Genomic DNA, 27,988 nt, shown 5'->3' with positions numbered 1-27,988 from the left:
GACGTTTTTCCAGAAGATTTTATTTTGAAAGGAAGCCGGAAGGAGTGCTCAGTGGGAGTGTCACCGAACGCGGGCGAACGCCAATGCGGCTTTCAGACAGGGGTGGACGGCAGGCTTCAGACAGGACTGCAAGCAATAGGCCCGTTATTTCCACACTCGGTAAACGCCTTTGTCCGGCTGTTCGTGTCCGTGGAACCGGAGTCATGGCTCATCGCTCTCCGTACGCTCTGTGTCTGCTGCTGGCCCTGCTGCTCCCGGTGCACGGTAAGGCTTTGTCCTGCTTACCTCACATCCACATGTTCTGCCTTTTGTGCCACACTTTGGTTTAGCCCTGCATAACTGTTGGAGAGAAGAGAAGGACCGCACAGAGACGCTAATTATTTCATCCATTCACAATTCTATTGCCTTCAGCCTGCTGGTACAGATTTTCCTTATATTGGAACTCATCTATTGTAGGTCAGGGTTCTCTACCGGGCCATGTGTGTATTGACATGAATTCTAATGGCTTCCAGCCGCTCCCAACAGACACCATGAATAACATACAGATCGCTTATAGATAGATTTAAAAAAGATAAAACCACTGCATTATATGTGTGTGTATGTATATGTGTGTGTGTGATATCGATGTAAGGATGAATCAGGTATAGTGTGCTTTTGATTTTTAAGCCTCTGAGATGCCTGTTGGAGGGGAGGGGTGTGTGGTTTTTGTGGGTCAGTGCTGTTCTTCATTCACCTACATGCTTCCTGACACTTGTAATGTATTTTAGGGATGCATGATACTGGATTGTTTCTATTATGTAATCTGCTGGTAACTCCATTTGATCAATTGCTGTTACCAGTATGCACATAGTCTTCCCACATTGCAAGGAACATGAAGAGCCTCCTTACATCATCATCAGTCTGACTCCAAACTGCAAACACACCTATCCATCTATTACCCATACCAATATAATGATGTAATTTTTGATGTGCACACTAGAGACTCTGTGAGTATGTATCTATATACCACAATATTCCAACATTGCTAAATGGTGTGTTGAGCTGGTGACACCTGGGTAGACTCAAAGCAGCCACACTTTAAATTTACACAGGTGTCATTTCTCAGGTGCAGGTGTCTGTTGGTTCAGTTTAGGGGTGGAGGATGTTTGGGTTGATGGTTAAAAAGGCTAAATTGATGTCCATAGACAGAATCATGACATAGGTCCCTAGAAATATATATATATATATATATATATATATATATATATATATATATATATATATATATATATATATATATATTTTTTACAAAGAAATAGCTGCTTTTGGGTACTGTGATGTCATCACATTGAGTGTGCTTCAGCTTCATTATTTACAATGCTGTAGCAGTGGTTTGCAGCACAGATGTTACAGTGAGTGTATTGATGTCTATATGGCAAGTTGCTTGTACTTTTTTAAATACAAAATTGCAGATCTAATAAATGCATTGTCAAAATAATGCAAACTTTATACTTGTCAAAAGCCATCAATCGTTAGACAGTATATTGTATATAAAAGAATAGCAGGCGATATAATATCATCATATCATCAGGTTTGTGTTTTATGACTGATGTTAGCTACTTTTTTGTGTGTCCCTAAAACTGACTTGTCAGTGCGCTGCACACCAAATAAACACAATTAGTGCTCTGTGGGCATGGGCTGCCCCCCCCTGGGCCCCACCTTTGTGTTTGTGTGACACAGTAACACCAGCTGGAACTGAGCCCTACAATGAATTTTTTTCTCTGTCCCTGTCTTCTCTGTAGTCCTGTGTCAGGATGAACTCAGTCTGGCTGATGCTCTGGATGATGATGATGATAGTAAAACACGTGAGTACACTGAAACACCAGTCCCGACATGTCCGAAACCCTGATTCATACAGGCTCCTCTCGATCTTAATCTGATGTGTGACATGCAGGTCTCAAGTCTGAATTTAATTTTTCCATAAAAGTGAAAGTGGTCCCTACTGATCTTTAGTCAATGACCCTGTGACACTGAGGCATGCTAATGTTTCCAACAATAATAGTCTTTTCAACATAAATATATATGCACATACAAGCAGGGTATACAGCAGCCAGCAGACAAGCTTAGCTTTGCAATAGGATGCAGCTGTGGTGGCCATCCAGAAACTACACTGCTGAGGCAAACTAACTGGTGGGATCTTTGCTCTCAGGTGCCAACAGAAATGGAATCATTCTATGATAAAAGTAATTGAAAAAAGACTTCTGAAGGGGTTAGAGGACAGATACCGTAATCTGGTCTTTGACTCAGCATTATTTAACCTCATATTTGGACAACAAATAGAGGGGAAGGGGCAGTTAGGTGACTGGACTCAGACTCTCTTAGATTTTAGGCTGTATGCTTTAAGGCAAACTGGTAGTAGTCCCTCCTCCACTGTTACTGCAGGATAGATTTTCAACCTCATCTCATCCTTTACTACCACGTATGTCCTTTTAAACAACTTTAAATACACACTGAAATTCCAATGATTCTACAACCATGTAATTTGAATGGCCTTATTGTTAAAAAACAACCAATATAATATTATGTAATGACAGCAGTAAAATGATGACTTTGATGTATGATAAAAATATAACACATCATTTATCTCTCTCTTGCACACCAGGGCTGGCTACACCAAAGCCAGCAGCACCAGCAGCACCAGCAGGAGGAGCAGGAGGAGGTAACCCTCTTTTGTGTACTATAATTATCTTGATTACATGTAATAATATAATATACCAATGCAGCCCAGTCTTACAAAAACAACAGCAGTGTCACAATAAAGCCAGTATTGAATATTAAGATTTCAGCCCAGCATCTCTGTTTTCTACAGACCTTAATATTGATTTCCTTAACTTCACTGACACCATCAAACCCACTAAAGCCCCACCTAAGGTCCCAACAGGCACCAAAGCCCCAGCCAAGCCCAAGCCCAAGCCAGGTAAGAGGATGCCCTGTGGGATTGAGCGTTGCTGTATCCCTGAGGCAAGCTGCTTTAGGTTATAATTAGGTCTGTCTCGGTTTTATGTTCAGATTTCATGTTGAATCTCCTGATCAGTTCCTTGGCATTTAGTTCACTTTACTGAACAGTAGTAGCAGTATCTTGGTACGTGTAAGTCAGAAGTCATAAAAAAAATAATAAAAGTTTGATTTTTTTACAAAAATATAAATTATGTGAAGTCAGTATGCACAACAGTTTTCCACATTCCTAAAGGTGTTACCATAGTAAAACATAGGAGCTCTACATTCTATAGATATTTAACTATTTGCATTTCTACAACCTTTACAAACTAGTTTTTTTATTCTACTCTGCACACCAGTAGTAGCCTAGTAGTAGAATAGTAAATACTCACAGAATTTTTGTTATGCGACTGCTGAGCACGTGTGAGTTAATCATGGCTTCCTAGTTGTGCTGAAAACTGCAGATTTCCAGAAAAAAATTTAGTGCAAATGATTTATTTTTGGAGAATCTGTTTTGGACAATTCTAAGCTTAGTTTCAAGGACCACTGCAATGTTCAAAGTTGGTTGATTATGCCTGTCTTCTCAGGACCTTTCTGTGATGAATGCTGTAATTATGTAGGTTGTCCAGGCAGCTCCGGAGAATGTCACATTCTCTTCATCTCTTAATTCTCCTAACATTAACGGATTATTCTGGAGGGCTTTCAGGAAGTTTCAGATTGTTGTCTGTCATGGACATTGATTCTGAGAACAAAGTGAAAGATCAAATTCTCCACAGATATCATTTAGCATGACTTGCATTTCTAGAGAGTGTCAGTACGTCTGTATCCATCATGAATTATTAATTAGCAGTTACTACTACCAGTTAGTTATTGGTATTTTGGCGTGTCCTAACATTTTAACACAGAAGCTTGATGATTTTATCCACAATAGAAATAAAAATGTAAATATCTTACATTGATGGATTCAGGAAAGGCCTCATGAATAAGTTATTTACTCCACAGTCCATAGTCTAATGTCCTCAGATTTAACTGACAATTAATTAATGAATCAACTCTTTAAAAATAGCGCCCTCGAAAAGACAAAATATCATGTGCTTGAAGATACACAGACACACACACAGACTGCCACTTGTTTTTGCCACTGATGTGAAATACCAGAGTGACAAGAAGTGTTGCATTCGCACTAACATGAAAACAAACATTCGACCATCTGTATTTAACTGGCTTGTTTAATCTTTTGTTAGCTTCCGGTATTGCCTTTATTTTGCCTTTAACATTGATCACTGACCTTTTGAACCCACAGCTGCTGGTGACTTGGACCTGGCTGATGCCTTGGACCCCAACAATGACATAACTGGGAAGGAAAAGAACAAGGGGCAGGGAGGTGGGTGGGAGTGTCTCCCATAAGAATAGGAACATTCTTTAAATCTTTCTTCATTTATTTAGTCTTTAAATGAATCAAGATGTGGAATTAAAACTGCCCTATGTAGAACCTGAAAAAAGGTTTAAAGATATAAAATTTTAGCCACAAATTTCTGCATATGGTAGCTATGGGATTAATCTCAGATTTATCATAGTGTACAGTTTGTTGTTTGGTACTTGAAAACCATATCACGTTATTCTCCTGTTTCGGGTCCTACCACCCCTTTCAGACATGCAGCACAGTAATCTGACAGCACCTAAACCCATCAGTGTTAGGTCTGAATAAGAGCATGCTCACGTTTCTTGAGCTTGAGTTTCTTGAGTTGTGACTGCATTTGGTCATCACTTCCAACATGACACTCTGTATTAATGAAGCTTCTAACTTGCAGATCCTATCTTGACTGTTCAGTAAACATGGAAACTATGACTAGTCCTAGAAATGATTTAGGGAAAAAGGCCTTTGAGAGCTGTGTTCCAACTGAGGGCCTGCATCCTTTGAAAGAGGCATTTATTGAATGATTGCATCACCACTGTGTGACAAGGCTGTCCCCTGTCAAAGTTTCCTTCAAATGCAGACAACAAATGTGTCCTTTATCCTGCTAATAAAAGATGCATTAGGTGGATCCTCCAATGCTCGCCAGCTGTGGCTAAAATCTTTTACTTTCAAACTCCACAAAACTTTAACTGCAGAAGGGTCCACTTTTGAATCATAGTTTACAGAAGCAGTCATCACAGCCATTGCAGTAAACAAGAAGTGTTCCTCAGACTAGACTGTTCTATTTAACAGCCTTTGGTGCCTCCTTCATTGGCTATGCCTGAGGTCTATGAAGCACTGACCTACAGAGACTGCATCCTTTAGAGGATGGATCGTGAGGATGCAGCCCCAGCTGGGAACTGTTCAACAGTATAGCACTACAGTCAGTTCAGGGACAGGTGCATCTTTCACAGAGTGCGGTCTACTGAGGTGTGGTCTAACAGCTAGTGATGGTCACACCAACACCTGTTTTTACATGTTTCAATGGCCCAATGTGCAGGCTTTTGGCTGACATTTCACATTTAAAGAAAGCAGCTGTCTGTCTTCAGAAGCACAGGGATTGTGAGGTCACAGAGAGGCAGGAACAAGTCATGCAGATGAAAATATGGAAGAACCTGAAAGGATATTGGGCCTTGAATGAAGGAACATTTACAGAGTGGAGTGTACCTGAATGACAGAATGCTGTCATCTTAACAGATTATTAAAGCCAGTGATGTTAGGTATCCTATGTCTGAAAGGGGCCTTCTACCCACTCATCTTCTGCTTCTCTTCCACTGCCACCTCATGCTTCTGTGTTGCCCTAATTCTCTTGCAGCGTTGTAAAATTTGTAAAGACTTGGCATTACAGTGTTTGTGTTTTTTACTGACAACACAGATGAGAAAAAAGATTACTGTACAAAGATTTACTGCATCTCCACCATTAGGACAGTTGTCTCCATATTGACATGTACATTCTATGGAACTGATAGCTGTGCAGAATGGAAAGAAGAAAGAAAGACAGTCATATGTTAACACTCAGTGTATTTATACAGAAGAATTACAGTTAATGAGTCTCTAAAAAGAGGGAGTTCTTTGTTTCCCTTGTTGTTCATCAACCCCACTCACTCTCACTGGCCAGAGTAATGCTGTTCTCTGCCACACATGCTGTCTGTTTGGAGTCTGTCTTGTTTCTGCTGCTCAGAACAGTGCAGCAATCAGTGTGGTGATTATCTGTCTCTTCTCCCAGCTGGATTTTCTGACGATGATCTCATTGATGTGAGTAAAGATGACAAATACAAACCCGATAGTGGCAAAGGTAACATCAGCACATTCGCTCACATATTTAACCTTGTGATCACAGCAGAGATCTAATGTGAACAATGTGAATGCTGTTTCTCTAGGTGGGCGTCGAAGTGGTGGCAATGATGAGATTAACCACGACTACGATAACACTGGTGAGTGTAGTGTGTCTTCACTGTGTATGTTTGTGTGTGCATCTGGCTCCCTACGCATAATGTGTGTTTGTGTGTGTATGTTTCCAGAGACCACAGCAGAGGTGGGCACCATTGCAGGGATTGTTAGTGCTGTCGCCATGGCGCTGGTGGGTGCGGTGAGCAGCTACATTTCCTACCAGAAAAAGAAGTTTTGCTTCAGTATACAACGTAAGTCACTGCTATACCTGAACTTCACTGTACTATCAGCATCTGTTGGAAGGTCTTTATGTAGTTTTAAGACATCATACTCATTAAAACACTTACTGCTGTTATTAACTGTTACAAGCTAATTTAAAAAAAAAAAAAGATGGTTCCTAGCTACATGAAAAGGACTCTATTATCTGCGTTGATTACGTGCTATGTATAAGGACTATGTGTTACTTATTATAGTTAGTTAAAAAAAAAAAGAATTAATTAAAAAATTAAGAGCTATGCACACTGACATGATAACTGTAACTATAACTATATTGCTTTAAAGGCTGACCTAACACAGGTAAAGATATTCAGGACTACTGCAAAAAAGCAGGTTTCCTAAAGTCAGAAATCTGGGATTCCTTAGAATTCTGAGGAAAAAAGTCATGCAGATCAGAGTCTGTAATGAGTCTTTAAAACAACCAATCAGAACAGGGCTTAAAAGCAACCAGTTAGAGTAGGAATTGAAATAATCAGTCAGAGCAGGGCTCAGAAACACCAAATCAGAGTAGGACTAAGAAACATCCAATCACATAAGGGCTGAGAAACAACTAATCAGAGAAGGTCTCAGAAACGACCAATCAGAGTCTGCTTTAAAAACAACCAGAGCAGGGTTTAGACCAAGCAGCAACCTTCAGGGCTCAAAGTTGAAGCCCATGCGGAAGTGTCAAAACTTGTAATTCACGCCGCAACTGCTGGGGGCTGGCTCCAAAAGCGAGTAATTTCCCATAGACTCCCATGTTAAAATGGCCGACTTCACAGCAGAAAAAAACATGTTTACAGCCTGGTACAAAAAAACCACTCTGGTCTCAGATGATAGGTCCTCTTCTAGTGTCAATTGTAGGGGGGGTGAATTTTTTTTACAACTCACTCGTTTCAATGGTATTCTGACTTAAAATTACGCCTAATTATGGGCGTTGCCGCTTGAGTGACAGACAGTTGACGTATCACAACGTGAGTTTCCTGCTTCCACAATCGCCCGCCCCCCTAAACCCCGCTCGTGCTCCCCCATATTTGGAGTTTTGGCGGACGTGACGCTGCCAACATGGCGGCGGTCATCAACGTCCTGGAACCTCCCACCGAGCCTCAGAACGGCTCTTCAGAAACAAACGGGTGACGTCACGGAAGCTCTGTCCATAGTTTTTACTGTCAATGGTTTAGACACAATCAATCGGAGCAGGCCAATTGAGTCGACCAATCAGAGCAGAGCTTAAAAGCAATTACATCAGACAAGGAATTAGAAAAAAATCAGAGCAGGGCACAGAAACAATCCATTAGAGAACAGCTGAGAAGCGACCAGTTAGAGAACGGTTTAGAAACAACCAATCAGAGCAGAGATTAAAACCAGGATAACGAATTTAAATGTGCAGAACATAATGCTCTGTTTTGCCATAATGTTATTTGTTTGGACCTGTCACTCCCCTGAAGCATGTAGCAGTCATGGCTGTGTTTGTCAATGCTCGGTAACTGTTATCTTCTTACAGAGAGCCTGAACACTGACATGGTGAAGGCTGAGAATCCTGAAGCAGTGGTTGCTACAGAACCTCAAGGTACATACACACTCCTGCTGCACTACACACACACTTCATAAAATAAATACTTCATTTTAAATGGTGGAGCTAAGGTCAGTCATATTAGTACAATCAATCTGAAATCAGTTTTATTCTAAAGGTTATCATTTAAATGAGTCTCCATGTGTTACCTATATATTATTGAAGGCTCACGAAGGCTCAGTGGAGTCTGTCTCCTCTGGTTGTATCAGCAGACTTCCTGTGTCTTCCTCACAAGTGAACCTGCTTTTGCATTTTGTCAGGGGTTTTAGATAGATTGGATCAAATTGGGGATACCTTTGTTTTACAACAGTTTCTTCTCTAGTAACTGTGTGTGGGGGACAGTAACATGACAAACTCAAACTCCAGCAGCCAAAAAAAATCCTCAAAACAAATGTCGTTCCTGATTCAGCAGAAAACAGAAAGAGGAAATTCTGTAACTTGGGAAAATACCCATTGATTTGTAAACTCTGCAGTTTGTACAAACTTTAGAAAACACATTTCACATGTTAGGCAGAGATCTTTAAATGTTCAGTATTTCTGAAAACCTACAGAGAAACACACACTGAAGATGTTTGTGTCACCAGTCTGCTGCCATGACTCTATGTGTCCTTTTGTTCCTGCAGTCCAACAGACTCTCCTGGAGCCGGCCAGTGCTGAGCCGCCAACTGAAGAGAATGCTGTGTAAAACACAGACAAGGACCACACACCTACATAATGCATAACTCCCATCTAACCACCACTTACACAAACACACACACAAACAAAAACACACACTATTCCCATGGGGACACTACACTCACCATTCAGGAGTCCTCTTATCCCTGATCTAATCCTTACTTTTAAACCACAAATCGTTCAAGCAGTGATATTAATTTTGGTCCCCAATTTTAAAAATGGGTCCCCATGAGTTAGTGTGCATATAGATTTAAAGTCCCCACAGGGATGTAAAAACGAACACACACAATGATGCTACAGGACAGACTGTAGCATGGAAGCTGTAGCTTGTTGTCCTGTCACAGATTGGAGAAAAGTAGTGGTCGCCTGTTGGTTTGGGGACTAGTGTGTCATTTTGGTAAGGAGATCTCAGAGGCAATGGTCACATTTATTCACATAGTCTATGGCCTGCACTGGAACCCCATGTAATAAGATATGAATTCACTTGCTTGATAAGCCAGGTCAGATATCCAGGTCCTGCTGTCCATAAGAAAGAATGCAGGTTTTAGACATTTACTTATTGGTTCCAAACCATGAGGCTCTGTCCACTTCTTTTTGCTAAACGTGTACACAGTTTTTTATTGTTGTTTACCTGGCCAACACTTCATGGTACTTCAAAACATGTATGTGTATATAGTAATTTATTGTTTACTGTTTGGGCATTGCTAACCCTTAGCTTACTGTGACTTACTGTGTTGCGTTGGGTGCGCTTCATGCAGAGTGAAGAAAACAGGAAAAAAAAAATACAGAAGGCCGTTAATGTGATGGTGTGTTGGTGTGAGAAGCTGCTCTGAGTTCACAGAGGTCTGTGGCTACTTGACTGATGGAATACATCTTGGGATACTGATAAGTCAGTCAGTGCACTTGATGTAAACTAGAGCTGTAAATCATGCCATTTCTTTTTTTATGAAGGGATTTTGTGGATTACAATCAGGAATATCTGTTTTCCTGACTTTTATGGTTCTCAGCTTCTCTTTTTTGACCCATAAATCCTTTTGTTGATGTGCAGTGAAGGAAATCTGAACTGGATACTTAAGTGTGATGTAATGTACAAAGTTGCCTTAATCTGATTTTTTTTTTTTGCAGTGTGGAAACAATAAGGCACAAAAAAACATTTCTGTTTACACACAGCTTGAGACATCATACAGTGCAATCAGCCTAATATTTCAACAACCTTCAGTGCTAATGTTAAAATACTGGAGGATTGCATTAGCTTCTCTGTAGCAGACTGTGGTCAATGAGAGTTCGCAAGTTATTCAAGTAAAAAGGCCTGTCAGACTGAGAGAGGTTTGAATGGCAGTGCCAAATATACCTGGCATTTATAAAGTAGTGATACATTGATGCTTGCTATATCGTATTGTTTGATTCCAGTAAGGGGATTTTCTGTTAAAGAAAGATGTTACTTCTGTTGTTTGTGGTGTTAGCAATAGTGTGTGTCTGCAGATGAAGTGACCTTTTTCTCATGGTGGTCATTTTTACTTCACTTAATTGTGATGAATTATGAAAAAAAGGAAAAGTCACAGATTTTAAAAAGTAATAAAAAAAATAAATATTTACAGGATAAAAACATACAAATTCACCAACTCTTTAACACTTTAAACACAAAACACACATTTACAATATAAAAATCAGAATCTAGTTACATTATAGAAAACATAAATGTCTAAAAGCTAAACTTTTACCCTTTTGGCTTTTTTGAACAGACTACATGTAGTTAGACACTGTGTTGACGTGTGATAGTCCCTCTCACCATGTTCCAAACAAATCTATTCCTTTAATGTGACACCAGCCATATCTAAACACCAAACTAATCTGACAACTTTAACAAAGTATCTAAAGGTCCCTAGAACTCAAAGTGGGCACCATGAGAACAAGTAAAGAGTTGATGTAGTGGATTTTAGAGAAGGGATGGTGGATGGCTAACGTTTGGAGTCAGCTGACATTCTGGTTTAGATGATCTACATTTTAAAAGGTGGAACTGCTTTAGCTGTAGATGACATTGGTAGTCACCTTTAGAATTTGAACAGTTGTGATAGTTGTACATACTCCTGTTAACATTTTGTGTTTGTACTAGCTGCAAAGCGTAAATATGCGATAGTCTGTAGTGTGTGTGTGTGTGTGTGTGTGTGTGTATGTTTACATTCTTCTCCCTCTCTTTTTACACTTTTTACCTAACTTGACTTTTCCTACTAACTTGGCTGAACTACGTTTTTTGTAGATAGTTGGATTCCTGGTAAGTGAGCTTGTTGTGGATAGCCAGCAATTTTGCTACACAACCCTTAGTGTGTATGTTGCTGAACTAAAAAAAAAAACCCTTTTACTGAGAGACTAGGGCTGCGTCTGAGGTCATTCTCTGCATCTTCCTGTTTATGCCAGGGTTTAGATGATATCATGTGGTAAAAAAACAGAGATGATGCTGTGTTCATGTTGTGTGTACCAGACTTCAACAGAAGTTCACTGTATTCTGAAAACAGCAGTTCAGAGCGTGTCTGTATGAACATTTACATATTTTTTGAGTACCGCTCATCCAGTCAACACTGCACCACATTGGAGTGTTTAGTGGCAAAGTTCATGTGAACAATTGATGGCTTCAAATTACTGTGAATTTGTGTTCAGACTTTAAATACCTGCTGAGGGCACTATTAAGTAAGAAAATGAGGCCTGTACATTCAAGCCTCAGCAATACACTTGTAGAGTAGATCAGATGACTGGTTGTCGAGAAATGTGAAGGACGGACAGACACAATGTAAACAACGTTAAACAGCACAGGTAAACATGCATGAGAAGAATGCAGCGACAGAGCGGTGCCTGGTGGAACAGTCGGAGGGGGGATGAAGGATTTTAGCCTAAATGAGTATGAAGTCTGTTTTTACATAATGTTCTTAAATATATCCAATACTGTGAGTTGTGGTAGAGTTAGACTGTTGTGTTTGTTGCTTGAATAAAAAGAGTGTATCTGACAGGATGCAGCACAGTCCTCCATAGATACCACACCCTGGTCTCCTTCACGTTGCCTTGATAAAGCAGCCGCTTTGACCCACAATTCCTTTTGTGTAACTCCTTCCCTTGAAGTCCTTGATCACTGCAGCTGCAGCATTACACACCACAGCAGCTCACACAGATTACAAAAACAAGGCCGTTATCCTCCTGAGAGTGTTGTGTTCAGGGACTGTTGCTTTTAAACTGATGAGTTCATTGTGTTAGAGTAGTGCAAGTCTAATCTCTGCCCTGTCAGCTATAATTCAAATGGTGCTTCTCTCTTTGCCTTATACACTGCACAGTCCTATTGGGACGCACCGCAGTATTCATCTAACACACCCTTACTGCTGCACCTGAGCAGGAGCAGCAGCCACGGCCTCCACCTCATGTGGGTGGAGGAAGGTGTGGCTGTTGGATTGGGCTCAGGCTGTTGGGAGCTGAACTTCACTCAAATCAAACACTAAATTACAAACCTTTCTGTTCACTGAATGTATTTTAATATGTTTTATAGCGAAAACATTTGGCTTGTAGCAAAAAACACGAACGCACCAAAGATGATGTGCTGATTGAGATTGCTTTCTGAAATGGGACTGAACAAGAATCAAATCTGAATGTAATGCCCTTAAGTGCAACAAATGAGTTTGCTGTTGAGATGAAGAGTGTGTGAGGGACTGAAAAGAGATGCACCTGATATCTTACTAATAATGTTGTACAGTGCTTACTTTGATACACACTGTGTGAATGCTTGTTATTACAGGTTACTGTGGATGTTGGTACTGCTTTGAGCTGCCTACCAGCCTGAACTGAACAGAGATTGTACACCACATTAATCTAATTCTGTACTTTCCAACACAGTTGAATGACCAGCCAGCACAGAGGAGCTGATTTTTACACTGTTTGATAGGAGTGGCTACAGATTTTAGGGGTACTGAACAGATGCATGTTAGGCAGGGAGGCACAGGCAGCAGTGTTGTCACCATACTTACAATAATATATTTTACGAAGCTTACTTTCTAAAACAAATGCATGAAGCTCCACATTCAAAAACAATTTGTCATTTATCACATCTGACTTCATATAGTGTGAGTGCACTCAATCAGGATTTGCTTTAGTGGATTGGTTGCAAACCTAAACAATGCCCCCTATCCTGGCTCTGTAGCATACACCATCAATGTGCCATTCAGTAACGGCTAGAACTGCTGCCTCCTCCTCTGACTCAGAAACACATCCCAGGGAAGTCAGCAGCATCTTGTTCACAGTACCAAGCTGAAAGTGGCTGGATGTGTGAGGGCTGGTCTGATACACGCAAACACTTTGATGCATGCTTTTCTCTACATACTGTATACACTTGTAGCTTCTAAGTGTCCAACTCTGTCTTTCTGACAGATGAATGTTGGACACTTCTGCTTTCTCTCTTATTCCACTATAATAACTCTGGCAATATGTTGCAGGCATTGTTACTTATATGAACCAATAAAATAAACTATACAATAAAAGACAGACTGGACTTTTTTAATTGAAGCAAATATGGCTCATTACGGGGGTGTTTGTGTTTAACTTAACAAAGACACAAACTTTACAAGAAACAATCCACAGGCACAGAAACACTGACTGCATCACACAGGGATGTTGTTTAATTGTAAATATATTTCAAATGTGAACAGATCTATACATATATTGAGCTGTAAATGGGACTTGGAAAGAGAAAACAAATAAAATAAGACTGGAAAAACAGGTTTAAAAACAAATATGGGATGCTCCTAAGCAGGCAACCCATAAAGTGAAGCTGCTGAGGTGCAGGTTTTGTTTCAGCTCAGTACAAAAAAAGTTTGATTAAACAAAAACTTTCCTTTTATTTTTGTGCCCAAATCATTGCTGAATACAGTTTGAGCAATCACACTGCTATGTCTACAGTTGCATTCTAGGCAGAATTGTATGCAGGAGCTGGAAAAAACAAGAGGACGAACAAAAGGAAATAAATGATAAGGCAGTGTCCAAGTAGTAAGGGAGCAGTGCAAAGATGTGTTCATTCAGGGCAGGCTTGTCTGCTGTGGCAGTGGTTGTTGATAGGGGATAGGATCAGGGAGAAGTAGGAGTAGCTATAACACTCGCAAAAATTACAATTATTTCCTAATGGTTCCTATTCCTGAAAATTGATTCTCTAACTTTAAAGTTCCTGTTCATGACACAAACACAACACTGTGCAGTCTAATTCACCAGAATCACCAGAACATTGACAAAACTGAGAAGGGCATGCTGTTATGTTCTTGAAAAATCACTGCTGTCAACTTCACTAAAGTGTGATCATGTGCACACTGAATTCACTGAGTCATACAGAAAGGACAGGCTCACTGTGAGCATATTCTAAATATACATAATAATTACAGGAAGGTTCACTTAGGTTTTGTTTTAATACTGTTTCAAAAATACTTTACAGAAATTCTAACAAACCTTTGTTATCCTCAGTATTGTTAGAACAGGGCAAACAGCAGTCAGACAGCAGTGTGGACTGGGGTTCCAGTGGAGTGTGTGTGTGTAGGGGAGTGTTCTGAGAAGGAGGACAGGGAGGAGCCCTCTCTCTGCAGCTCCTCCACCCTCCTCTGGAGCTCTGCTCTCAGGAACAGCAGCTCCTTCAGAGTCTGGTGCACTGGCACCTGCCACACAGGAAGGAAAGTTCAGTGCATCAGGAAAGCTAGTGTGCTGTTTCTGTTACAATGTATAAACATTAAGACTTAAGACACTTAATATTTGCATGAAATATGTTTTTTTGTATCAATAACACAGTGTGACATACACTCAAGTTAGGCATCATGGATGGATCAGTTCTAATCAGGTCATGTGTGGTTTATTCTCTCCTGAGATCCATTGTTACGTTTACTAAGTGGTCGCCAGTGTTATCGCAGTACTTATGATACATCTTAATATTTAATGAAAACTTCTGCTCAAGTTTCTTCCTAATAAAAGGGAACTGTTATAGCAGTTCCCTTAGTTAATGCCTGCATTTATAATGTTATAAATACAGACATTAAGTTAAGTTCTTCAAAAGGATAATAAAAAGTGAAAGGAGAAAACATGTTGATATCTGTCTATCATGGGCAGCACACACCAACAGTAAAACACACACAATGTGAGAACTTCCCTGTAAAAATGGAGCATACCTGTGGTCTCATGCGAGGGTTCCAGCGGGCGTAGTAGCTAGTCCACAGTTCCAGGTGTCTGGAGGAAACCAGCGGGTACAGAACATGGTTCTCATAGTCTACATAGAAGGGGTTGGTGAATTCCTCAGGTTGGCTGGTGGGGAGTACACAATCATACATTCAGAGAAAGCTAGTTTTACTCAGTCATATCAGTGAGGTCAGTGTGTTACCTGTTGATGTAGGACCACAGGGATACAGTCTTGACTTGAACCTCCTGCAAAGAAAAGAAACAAGTTTCATCCCACATGACTTACAGATCCATCAGCCTTGTTAACAGAAGCATGGACGTACCTTGACTGTCCTCTCCTGCTCACTGTTATAGAGGAATGTACCAAACAGACAGCTGTAAAGGTGGTCCAGACATGTGATCAGGAACAGCTCATTGAACTCAAATGCTGACGGGAACTGCAGTCAGAATTTGGAGAGGTGATTATGAGAGCAGCCTTATGAGAGTACTCATGCTTTCCATGTTGAAGGCATGCTTCTTGTTAGAAACACAAAATATACTGTACCTGTCGAGTCATCTGCCAAACACAGTCAATGAACTGGACAAAGAGGGGCGACCGCTCTGAGTTAGCATGGTTCTCATCCCCATGACCCACACGCTACAACACACAACAAAAAACATCATGACAGTACACGTTTAACCTGACCTCAGAAAGCTAGACCTTCAAACTGCTCTCTTACAGATAAAGATCTGTTGTACTCATACAACATCAAATAAACAAATTAATATCAGTGTCTTACAGAAGAGAACTTGTGTCCAAAACTAATCCACTCCTTCTCCACCAGCACCTGCAAACACACACATACAATACATTGTTATATTGCAGAGATGGTGACTGCAGTGTATTGCTGATGTTGTGATGTAGAGTGTGACCTGGAAGCCATTGAGTGTGCGGTAGTAGCTGTCCAGCATCAGCATGGCTAGAGAGGTGAGTTGAGCTGTCCTGTCCCAGCCATCACTGCAGTGAACCACCACCGACGTCTTCCCAGACTCCAGCTTATCAGCTATCTTTGCTGCTCCCGCTAATAACAGCTAACCACAGCATGGACACACGACAGTTTATTACAAGAAATTTAAAATACATTCCTGTAGCACACAAAGCATGAAGCTGAATATGATTTACCCGTATGTACTCCAGCCAGTGTGTTTGGTCGATGGCCGAGTGCCAGTGGGCGTCATCTATAGTAGGATAAACCACATCCTTCAACTTCCTCAGAGACTCCCTCATCACATGAATGTTGGGGATTTCCAGGAAGTTCAGCTCCACATTGGGGTAGAAACTTTCACTTTCATAGCCTCCATCCTTTGCCTAGATGTGAAGGAAGCAGCATAGATGGATGTAGTAAGTAGAGGGCTTGAACAGAGGAATTAAAAATGCATTATTGAACCTTATTTGTATCAGCCACACTGCTCTGCCGGGCATCAAAGATGGTGAGTTTGTGAGACTGAGCGTTGGCATCCATGATGATTTGGAGTAAGCGTTCATCTTCTTTACAGCGACGATCTGAGGGTCCGACTAATGGCTGACTGCAGCGAACAATGGTAGCCTGTGACTCTGGGTGGATCCAGGACAAGACCTGCAGGAAGACATGACTAGCTGCTTATGCATCAAAAACACTAAGTAGTATATATTAATCTCCTACTATTAATCTGCTGATTAACCACAATGCTTAAAGAAACAGTTTATATAAATCTCAACAGGCTATGTACTTACAGTTTGTGTGTTTTCCTTAACTCCTGTTAGATGTTGAATTACTGTGGGCTTATTGTTCTTTTCAGCTTTTACCCATGTGTAAGGTTGTTTAGTAGTGTTGCTGGTTGATGCAGGTCCTATTCATGACACCTAAATTGATTTTTACTGTGTAATTTTACTGATAGTGTTTTAAATGTGTGCAGCGACTGCCCTCCACAGGTTGAAACCAGAAAATTGCAGTTTTGGCTGGTTTTCTGCTGTCATACTTTAGGTACTGGTTGTTAAAATTACCTGATTTGTTGTCTAGTATAACCTGTATGATCAAAATATTCAAATCTTAAGTTTGAAGAAGAAAAAAGCAAACACTAATTTTTAAATGTGTGCTAATTCAACACTTTATCAGCATTTACTGCTTGGTTTTGACATGTTACATAACAGCTACTTGTCACACTGACCGGTATGCGGTGCTTCGCTCTGAACAGTGCCACCCGTCTGATGTCTTCATCTGTTATGTTGGTAGGAATGACCAGGATGGAAGGATAGGTATCACACAGCTCGTAGGTGCTGTTTATCTTACTGATGGTCCAGCTCTCATTGGGGAGGCCCTGATAAAACATCCAGTCACAAATGAAACTGTTAACAAGATCTTGGAATGTTTTCTACACCTAATGTTTCAGCCTTATCTGAAAAGGAATTGAATTTTACCACTATTTACATGTTCTGCATCTTCATACTACTACATGTTCTCCCAGATAGACGGCGTTAAGGGGGCATGCATGCTATATGGAGGAATTTTTAATATTTCTTCCTTACAATGCATCTCTTATGAATAACTGTAGGGAATATGGGTCATTTACTATGTCTAAAGTTGGTCAGTGTTGCTTTACTTATAGTACTGTCAGCAGTATAATATGAGGTGTCATAACTAGAATGAGGAACTGTGCTGTGTCTGTATCCTTGTCACTTGGTGTAGTTACCTGACGCTTGTACTCAGCTACTGGATCATACACCTTCCAACCATCCACAGGAAACTGCTCCTTGTACAGGAAGGCAAACAGGGGCTGCCAGAGGATATCACAGGACATTCAGCTTTCTCTTATGACATTTGCATTTTGACAACCAGAAAATTTTAACAAAAATTAATTCTCAACCTCTGTGGCCCATTTTTTTATATTCCAACAGACATAGACACAGAATAGACAGTGAAATTGACACAAAGCTGTGCTACAATTTAATATAAGAAAACAAAAAAAGCATAGCTTAATATGTAACTACACTAATGATGACAACCGTGTCAGTGTTTTCACCTCTGGTGTAAGCACAGCTTATATGTGCTGTTGTTTAACCATTATTTAAACCAAATGAAACACTAAAAGAATGCCAATGTACAACAATTGCAGACCACTACACACACCAACTCAAGCCAAGATCAAACATCTCTAAATGAGACTGACCAGGTTGTGGGAAATAGGAAAGGCATGTTTGGTTTGTAGCTCCACCACATCAGGCTGACTCTCCACTGTCTTATAGGCAAACCTGAGACTCCTCATGTCCTGAACAGGGGACAACATTAGAAAATAAGGTGGAGACTTCACAGTTAACACAGTATATGGTGGGAGATACAACTCTGAGTTTTGCATGTGTACAGACCTTGCAGACCAACTCTAGTCCCTTGGTGTTCACTCCCTGGTTGGGAATGCTGATGGTCTCCAGTCTACTGATGACTCCCATGTTCACATCAAGAATGTAAGGAGACTCCTGAATGTACAGAGAATGACATAAAGATACCACTGCAAACACTCATACAGGAGAGAGACTACAGTCCTGCCACTGTGACTCCAAACTTTCTGTATTAAAGTACTTATGAAAAAATAGTACAGCAGATATTCCGTACCTTTTCTACACTGGTGAAATACAGTTTGTAGTCTGTGACAGTCAAAGTTCCATTAACCAGACCACTGAACGGACAGATATACATCACATCCTTGACTGCATGTCAACACACACAGAAACAACGATGAAAAGTTATTGGTAGGTCAATACTTGGAGGAATAGCTAACATTTTGTGATGCATAATAACAAATCATGTAAAAGGGTGAAGGTACCTGTGGTCTGGATAGTTTCTCCAGGCAGCAGAGGAAGCTGGTTTTGGAACATTTTGACCTGCGCCCCGTATCTCAAAGCGGGAAGATTCTGCATAGAACACAGACTAGTCAGTGGGACTACAACACCCTGCATCCACCGACAGCTAGACCTGCACTGTGCAGAGTATCACTGACTGAACATATGTCAGTGTATCACAACCAGATGTGTCAAGCTGTCAAGCTGTCATGGGCTTTTCTCAGCGAGTAGTGTCTTCGAGAAACACTGTTTCACACAGTTTATAGTTGTACAGAATAAAGCAGGTTAAGTGGATGCATGAATGGAGTTCATATTATTATTATTTATGGAGTTAATCATGTTTAAATGACATGATTTTGTATGATAAGCTGAGAAACATGCTTATGTCCAAAGCAAAAACAACCACACTATTTTAGTCTTGTTGAGACAAAATAACCCTTAAATCCATGCTGGTGCTACAGTAAGATAATATGATAATATGTCAAAATTTTCCAGTCAACCATCGTCAGTCCATTGATCTGAAATTGACTGCATTAAGGCTGCACATGTAGGGGTCTTAGCCTGCAGTTATGTTGAGCTTCAGAAAACACTGGATTTTTTTTTTCTACCTACTCAATGGTTCTTAAAGCGTTTGTACCTCAAGCAACTTAGAGTTAAGTGTCTTGCCCAGGAACACATCATAATGCAGCCAGGGCAGCGGATGAACCTTATGGTTAGTGGACAACTACTCCACCACCTGAGCCACTAAATGTATGTCTTTTAAACACAAAACTGCCATATTAGATGGATTGCAGGGCAGCAGAGCAGCAGTGAAGGAAGGCTTGAGAAGTGGGAAACACAATAGGCAGTGGGATGACACAGGAAGACCAGGACAGGAGGTGAAGACAGACAGAGAGAGACTTGCCAAAGCATTGGTAGGATGCTCAGAATCACTTTCTCCATGGTAAGAAAGCCCTTCATCCAGTGAATCCTGCTGCAGCAGAGAGGAGCCCGCATGGACAAAGTGAGAGAAACAGACAGAGACAGAAACAGAGAGATAGTATATAGACATTACTGTGTATGTGGGATACTGTCATTCTCATTACTTCCCAGTGGTGGTGAGTTTGGTGCTTCCTTTACAAAAAAAGACAATGTTAACAAGGGTTCCCATGTGCTTCTTAACAATCCCAGTCTGTCTTGTTATCTTGCTACCAAGACAATCTACAAGACTGCAATACATTATGTTAAATAACTTGTAAAGTATGTTTTAACAGATTACCCTGGATAATACTTCTTCATATTATATGTTATGAATAATAATTTTCAGTTTGAATATTACTTTTTGGGTTCTTACACACAGGAATTAACCAAAAACTTCTACAGGTCTCCACTCATTAATTGGAGCAACAACAAGGCAACTGTGTTTGGCAGTTGCTGTTAGTGCTACTTCACCATCACCATCAACAATCAGATGGTGATGAAAAGACTGGGTGGCTGCACCCTAATTTCTCCATGATGTATTAATAAGATCAATTCATTCAAATGTGGTTGGTAGCTCTTGAGCTCTGCTGCCAGCATCTTAAGAAACTTGTTGGTGTGACAGTCAGGATCTTACAGCTTAGCATGGCCGTAGTTATCACTGAGGTCCCTGAGGTCAGGGGTGCCACACAGACCTGATGTTAATCAACTGACACAAAGCTCAGTGTTTCCAGTGACTTCACTGTACTTGGAAAGTGATGTCTCAGATTTACACTGTACTTGTGAGCCCTGTCATAATCTTAACATGCTGAAATTAAATGAGAACACATCAGTAAAGAAAAAGAAGGAAGAAAAGCATAGAGAAAGAAAAACAGGAGGAAGCACACTAAGCAGAGAAGAGTTCTGGGCTCTGTCTAAAATAACCTACTCACTCCCTACTTGCTATATGTGCAGTTTGTTTTAGGGGATTATTTACTGTGCTCATCTGCAAAATGAAAAAATGCACAGCACATAAAACACATTAAAAAAAACAATAGTCAATGTCAACCACAGTCAAAGCTCAACTTGCTTGCTTGTATGCTAAATCAATTCAGCTGATGTTACTATCAGTAAACGACAAGTTTACACACACACACACACACACACATACACACACACACACAGTGTGCTTTAAATGTACACTGTTTTTCAGACAACAAGCTCATAAGATTATGGCTCTTACCCGAGGATTCAGCCTTTTGGACACCTGAAGGTCAAGCACACCACAGGACAAACATACAAATAGAACACAATGTAGTTCACGTGAAATGGAAACATCAAACGAAGCGTTACTTTAACTGCGTGACATTTGCATTTTTCTTTCTGAATAAGCTAATCTTAACTGTGCAGTGAAAGAATTGTGATGGGTGCATACAGACAAGTGCCCAAAGCAAAAAAAAAAAACCCAAAGCAATACTGTCTTAAATCCAGGCAAATATAACAGCTTAAACCTAGAGCGCAGAACAGCTGAGAACATTTGTGAATCCACAATACAGTACTGCGTATTGTATTCACTCTAGCGTTTTGTGGATTTGTGATCAACAAGCCATTACCTTTCAAACAATATAAATAAATCATTCTTTCAGCCCTGAGTTGAATTTACCATAAGAACATACCTGGCCAATGGCCAGCATGGCTTCAACAACAGCGCAACTGCTCCACCGAGCTAAATGTCTAGTAAATTTTAGAATTTATATGCATTCTGTATTCTGTTTTTTTCTTCGCTAACATTAGATATTTGCACAACTAGCACCTGTATATACAATGACAAAAATACGTTTGTTTGCCCAGTAGCCGCCAAAGCCAAATTGATAAACACAGGATGCACCACCGAGCTTAGTTCAATACCAAGTTCAATATATAATGAACAATTATGTGCTTACTTCAAGAACTGTAGTTGTAAAAAGCAGGCTGATGACAGACAAAAGACAAACTGCACCATAGCTTATTTAAACAAATATGCCACATACAGATACACTTAACACAGGAAGCTCTATACACACACTCAAGTGCAGATATATACATCAGAGGTTGTGTTAGAATTTCCAATTTCCATAAAAGTTACCATTTTGTGACCTCTGCTTGTCATATTAAGTGTCTTATAAGTGTGTTAAATGTGTAGTTAGTATCCAAACTGAGATCCTATCAGAATGATGGACAATTTTTGTCAACACAGACCCTGATGTACATGCATACATAGTCTACCTTACCATGAAATCTGGCCTCCTGTCAGCCTGTCAAAACACAAACTGGTGAGAAATACCCACAGCAAGGTAAGTGTGTGTGTGTGTGTGTTGTGCTAGCTACCTTGTTGTCTCTGTTCACAATGTCAGGTTGGACTGAAGAAGAGATCTGACTGGAGATGGTGGCTGCTATTAGCTGTTTACACCACTCCACATGTGAACCTGTTGGACTGAAGAGAAAGAAGAAATTGAGCTGTTAATTCATCTTGAATAAAGACAGAACAAAGGTAGAGTGCCTATGGAGTTTAAAACCTGAAGCGAGCACAGTTCAACTTCAATAATACTGCAAATTCTTGATACCATGAATATAGTGTACCAATTCTAAGCCAGTTTTAAACTGCACTCATTTATCAGTCAGGCTCTGGTTTTAATGATAATTTTTAAAGTATAGAACTTTGTGACACTGCTGTTGTTAATGTAATTCAGAACATAAAACATAAACAATTATTCATTTACACAGCATTGAACCTATTTGTGAGTTCAGAAGCACACTGAAACAGAGATGGTGCCTAAACAGATATATGTAGCAGCATACAGTTCATTCATGCAAATTAATACGAAGTATGACAGTGCAAGTGCGCCCCCTACGGTCATATTTTGGCACAGATCATTGTGTCAGGCTAATTTTCAGACCTTACATGATAGCAGTTGCTAAAATACAACTGACTATAAACTACCTTTACTTATTTATGAAATAAATACGAAGCATGTTTACCGCAATGAAATAACATTAAATGTGCCAGCTAGTGGACAGTTACTGTAGTGAAACGGTAGACACAGCGTCACCTACAGTAATTTATAGCTTAGTGCATAGCAATTTCTGCTATAGCTAGACCTGTGTACGGTAAACTAACGCACGTTTATAAGGCGTTAGACCTTCAAAAGGCTCATTTTCTTATCCTAACTAGAAGGATAGAAGCATGTTTATGTTAGCTAGTTATTGTAGCTTTTGGGTTATACAGTAACTACAGTAAATGTGACTCCTGTCAAATATCCGGTAGCTGTAGCATGGCTCGTTGTAAAGACTCGTGCAGCACCTTTACAGTGAAACTGTATGTACACCGCTAAATTATTTAAATCTATGCCAAAATAAAGACATGACCGTCAAAATCAGGAAATAGTCTGTGTAGTAGGGTGTAATACGACACTTCGTGTTTTGGTAACGCGAGACAGACAAATATGCGCTTTGACGTCGACATTTGACGCGTTCTTATTATGAGGAGCATACTCACCTGTCCAGGCTGTCACCGGAGTTTGGTGCGCCGGTCGGCGCGCCCCACGGCTTTCTGTTCGGCCCTGTTCCGTCCGCCGCCCCGGCAGCCCCGGCCTGCTTCTCCATCTGTCAGGCAACTGTTTACTTTCTGGGTCAGTGAGGGCGGGGTGGACGGCTTCCTCTGGTACAGTGCGAGAATGCGAACGAAATAAAGTCCCCCGTTTGTTCCCGTGTATAGCCCACACTGTTTATTCTGGTCGATGTCTGGGTTGAGTGTAGAACTATTTGTCAGCGGATCTGATTATTTCCTCTCGTTGCTTATTTGCGCTTCCTCTTCAGTTGCATCTCTGCCTCGCCTCTATAGCTCCGCCTATTTACAACCCGCCTGAGATGGGAGGATGGAGAGGAGGCAGCGATGGTACCGCAGCATGTAATCCGGTTTGTTTAGGTCGGCAGAGCTGGGTCAGGTCTCTGATTCAGGCTGTGTAAACGTTACTTCTCTTCATGCCAGATGTGTGACAGATGTGAACTGAAATCCCGTGGATTACACCGTACACACACAGGGTATCACTTGTTTTACTGTAGCTACATTATACCAGATATTTGCCAATATTGTCATTTTTGGGTGATTATCGATATCAATATAATTTTATGATATTTCTCAACAATTTCACTTGAAAGAGAGAGTATCTCCTACCAAAAAGGAAAAACGTTTTTTCAATCCTTTAAGGTCACAAATGTGATAAAAACATACATTGGCTCAGGTTCACATGCTGCCTCTATTCACACTGCATAATGGGTATACTATAATAATATTAATCGTAATAAACTTTAAACTTTATTTGTATAGCACTTTCCAAAACCGAGTTACAAAGTGCTTCACATCCCAAAAGAAGTAAAACATAATATAATCATAAACAGTGTTTCAAAAAAAAAAAACCCAAGATACAGCAGGATAAAAAACACACAAAATAGTTAGTAAAAATCTGGCACAGTTCAAACCACTAAAAAAAGCATGCTTCTAAATGTATATGCCAGTCTGATTGTTTCATAGTGTTGGGCCACTAACTAGGTAGGTCGGTAGCTGGGATAGGCTTCAAGATAGTTCTAGGCTCAACGGAGTCACTAAGATGGAGGTTTTATCTGGCAAACAAAAATAAATAAGAATTATGCAGTCAATGTCTTATTTATTCATTTAGTTTTGTTCATTGAGATACAGATTTTATTATTATTTTATTTCTTTATATTACGGTACCTTGTTTTATTTCTTGTTTATGTAATGTGGAAACACTGCTTGTGTTCTGTGAAATTCTGGTTTAATCTTGATGGGAAATGGCATAGGATGTTTGAATCAGCATCACATGCTTTTTAAAATAAGCAACAATCATTAAATAAGTCCGATCCATATTTAACCCTCATGCGTTGTTCGGGACATTTTTGTCCTCTGAGAGAAATTTTTCTGTTTATTTTGGCCATAACTTTGTCAATATGTGGACAAATTGAATCATTTTTCCTCAATAAGCTTAATTTTACATAAATTTTGTTAATATGATTTTAAAATTTTTCATAGGTCAACGGTACACTGTGGGCAAATTTTACCCCCTAATGTGTTGTTCGGGGACAAAAACGTCCCCTAACTTTAACGGTGCAAAAACTAATAATGCAATAAAGTCAATTTTTTTACTGATGTTTGACATGACCAAGACTGTAATAAAGGTTCAAAAGAATCCAGTCCACATTCACCTTTTCTATTAAAAATGAGCCATTTTGTGTGTTTTTTTTTTCAATTTTCAGCACCACCCCTTATAAAATTGGTGATTAAAGGGTTAAAATCCTGGGGGAAAATGATTTTTTCACTACTGTTGATTAGAACTGAAGTTAATTAAAAGGTCTATGCAAAAAAAGTTCAAAAAAATATTTATCTAATATATTTTTAAAACCGTTAAAGTTAGGGGACGTTTTTGTCCCCGAACAACACATTAGGGTAGTGTTTGCGAACAATGCATGAGGGTTAAGTATGATTGATTCTCACAGTGTTTGTGTCTGCAGCGACTGTACTGTATGTTTTTTTTGTTTGGTATTTCAGCATGTTCCATAAAACACTGCTTCCTTCTTACCCTGGAGTTACACATTACATTACATTAAATTAAATTAAAAAAAAAACACCCACAACACGTGCAGGCAGAAATCCTTAAATTAATTTAATCAGTAATATTTACATAAAAGTAGCCGTCCAACATATCATGGGGAGGATATAACATGATTAAAAGAAACACATTTGAAACATTTTGTGTGTGTTTGTTACAAAGCAGGCTATAATGACACAAAACCCCTCAAACCCCCCCCCCCCCCCCCCTCACCACACACACACATTAAAGTCTTACTGAAATGAACATCATCATTGAGCCAGAGTGAAACCTCAAAGCTGAAGAACTGAAAGCAAGATGTCAAAGTGGAACAGTAACCAAAATCTCTTTTTTTCTACCTAGGTTAGAGTACAAACCAAAAAATGCCCTCAGATATAAAACATAACTATTTTAACCAATGGAGCAGAAATCCACAATTTATACCAACAATTTCTGACCAATATTACTTTCCTTTTTTATAAAATTGTAAGATTTTACACTACATAAAATAATTGTATTTTACAACAAATAGAACTCTAGACAGTAAAATAGGTTTTCATTGAGGTAATTACATCATGGTACTTGTACAAAGTAAAAAATAAAAAAAATAGATTCTCATCTGTTTTCCCTAAAAACACAACCACTCCAACAACACACACATTTTATGCTGCTGCCACTTCTTTTCCCTCCAAACCTCAGATGAGGCCCAATCTTTCATCAAGGAAGTAACCATATGGTAAAACCTTTGAAAACACCTCACTGCTGATCCACCTCCACAAAACCACAAAAAAGTGAAAAGCTTGACATCCACGCAGGAGCGAAAAGTTTAAATTTCACTGTGACTCTTGTAACTCCCTCAGTTCTGCAACTGATGGTAAACACAAAGCTCTGGTGACACCTGCTGGTCATTATGTGAAATAACCTTTATATGGTGACGTGAGGGGTGGGGTATTTAAGTTTAAATAAGAACAAGTGCTGTTATTCATGTTTGTAGGTGGTCATGCTCTGGCAAAGGTGCCTGGTTTGCACACAGCTGAAACTCTGAGAAAAGCTTTTGAAAAGGTGATTCTACAACACAATGTACATAGCCAAAGTTTTCCCCTTATAAATCTACAATTAAAGAGTGAAAACATGACTTTTGATTTAGAATTCTTGACTTTATATTCTCAGAGTATATTCAGTTTTTTTCTGGTAAATTTCTGAGGTAAATTTACACTTTAATATGTGGAAATATATTTTGCAGTTTTTTTCACAAATGTTTGACTTCATAATCTATGACAACATCCCTGTTGCTTCTCATAGATTTGCAACTTTCTTACCTCACACATTTACAGACTTTCTTATCAATATACAAGTTTTTTTCCTTGCACATTGCTAATTCCTTTTCTCTTACAATGATAAATTTAGTGAGAGAAAATATTTATGTTCTTTTGAAAAAAATTTGATTTCTTGTAGACTGGTGACGATCTTGTTGCTAAATAAGGTAGGCGATGTTGCAAAGTGAATCTACCCTGCTGTTGGAAGCTAAACATACCACAGACCTGCTGCATATGGAACAGATAATAATCTTATCTGGCTGAAGGGTTTGCACAAGGCCAGTAGATTTCTTTAAAGATGTGTGGCTATAATGGACCAAACAATGTGGGTTCTGAGATTCCTTTTACAAAGAAGCGTTGCCATGGTAAACACCACTGTAGTTACTTTGAGGAATGCGTGCACTGATCTGTGAGTTCCCCCCACTTTAACTTGGCACAGACTCACAAGTAAGAGCACAGCTTCCTGCTCAATCAAAGCCCTTTTGTTTCCTTTGGGACCCTGAACTACAACAGCAGTCAATCTGAGACAAGACCCCTGACAGCTCAAGTAAAGGTGAGGGTGATTCGCTTAAGAATCATCAAGGCACAAATCTGGACATGACTTCACAGAATCAACACTCATTACACCTCATTCGCAACAGAACACATTCATACACCTTCACTAATAGCTGAAAGATGAATGGAATTCAACATCTCTTACCAACAAGGCTGCTTATTTAGGAACTCAAGGCCGATTACAAATAGTTATAGTGTATCAGAGGTAAATGTCCCATTCTGTGTCCTACAGTGAAGATGCTGGTAAGATAATACTCAGAGAAAAAAAAACAGAATTGTTAAAATCAAAGTTCTTTTCTACATAAAGACAACGAGTTGAGTTGTGTCAACTTGCCAATTATTTTGGCTGCATTGGATTTGAATGGGTATATGCAGAGATTACACTTTGCATTGGGATTATATAAATAAATTTATGTGCAATGTGAAAAATATGTTTTTTTCCTTATGGGAGAATTTTTTCCCCTCATAACTCTAATACAAGACCCTGTTTTTTGTATCAGGGATGATTTCATAATGTAATATCAGTAATTTTTGGTCATCTTTTTTTCAGAGAATATCCAATTTTCTTAAATTTGCAACATTACAATATCATATTTTCTCAAAAATCAGACAATATAACCTCAGGGAATATACATTTTACCCCCATGTAAACCTATAACTGTAATCTAATTTAATTCA

General features: G+C 39.6%; 2 protein-coding genes across 9 annotated transcripts; one reads left to right on the top strand and one right to left on the bottom strand.

Moving 5' to 3' along the window:
* The first annotated feature begins 67 nt into the window (after positions 1 to 67).
* Positions 68 to 13,343, top strand: cd99l2 (CD99 molecule-like 2). 2 transcript variants are annotated; one of them, XM_028428789.1, is made up of 10 exons: positions 68 to 264; positions 1,782 to 1,844; positions 2,642 to 2,698; positions 2,849 to 2,956; positions 4,280 to 4,360; positions 6,159 to 6,227; positions 6,313 to 6,366; positions 6,454 to 6,573; positions 8,082 to 8,147; positions 8,774 to 13,343. In XM_028428789.1, exons 1-10 carry the CDS (start codon positions 84 to 86, stop codon positions 8,833 to 8,835), a joined length of 861 nt encoding a protein of 286 aa, XP_028284590.1. In that variant the 5' UTR covers positions 68 to 83; the 3' UTR covers positions 8,836 to 13,343. The 2 variants fall into 2 exon arrangements, with proteins under 2 accessions (XP_028284590.1, XP_028284591.1); XM_028428790.1 differs by lacking the exon at positions 4,280 to 4,360.
* Positions 13,344 to 13,462: 119 nt separating this feature from the next.
* Positions 13,463 to 23,678, bottom strand: mtmr1a (myotubularin related protein 1a). 7 transcript variants are annotated; one of them, XM_028428781.1, is made up of 20 exons: positions 23,333 to 23,678; positions 22,165 to 22,270; positions 22,068 to 22,091; positions 21,041 to 21,064; positions 19,766 to 19,834; positions 18,846 to 18,933; positions 18,635 to 18,729; positions 18,391 to 18,498; positions 18,195 to 18,293; positions 17,718 to 17,801; positions 17,196 to 17,345; positions 16,436 to 16,624; positions 16,171 to 16,356; positions 15,921 to 16,079; positions 15,788 to 15,835; positions 15,553 to 15,645; positions 15,332 to 15,445; positions 15,211 to 15,254; positions 15,002 to 15,134; positions 13,463 to 14,497 (listed from the first exon to the last, which is right to left on the bottom strand). In XM_028428781.1, the coding sequence occupies exons 1-20, from the start codon at positions 23,437 to 23,439 to the stop codon at positions 14,336 to 14,338; spliced, it is 2,082 nt and encodes a 693-aa protein (XP_028284582.1). In that variant the 5' UTR covers positions 23,440 to 23,678; the 3' UTR covers positions 13,463 to 14,335. The 7 variants fall into 7 exon arrangements, with proteins under 7 accessions (XP_028284582.1, XP_028284586.1, XP_028284583.1 ...); XM_028428785.1 differs by lacking the exon at positions 19,766 to 19,834; XM_028428782.1 differs by lacking the exon at positions 21,041 to 21,064.
* Between the last annotated feature and the right edge of the window lie 4,310 nt (positions 23,679 to 27,988).

This window comes from Parambassis ranga, chromosome 18, assembly GCF_900634625.1.
Source record: "Parambassis ranga chromosome 18, fParRan2.1, whole genome shotgun sequence".
Taxonomy (NCBI): Eukaryota; Metazoa; Chordata; class Actinopteri; family Ambassidae; genus Parambassis; species Parambassis ranga.
This window is presented reverse-complemented; position numbering and strand designations above follow the sequence as displayed.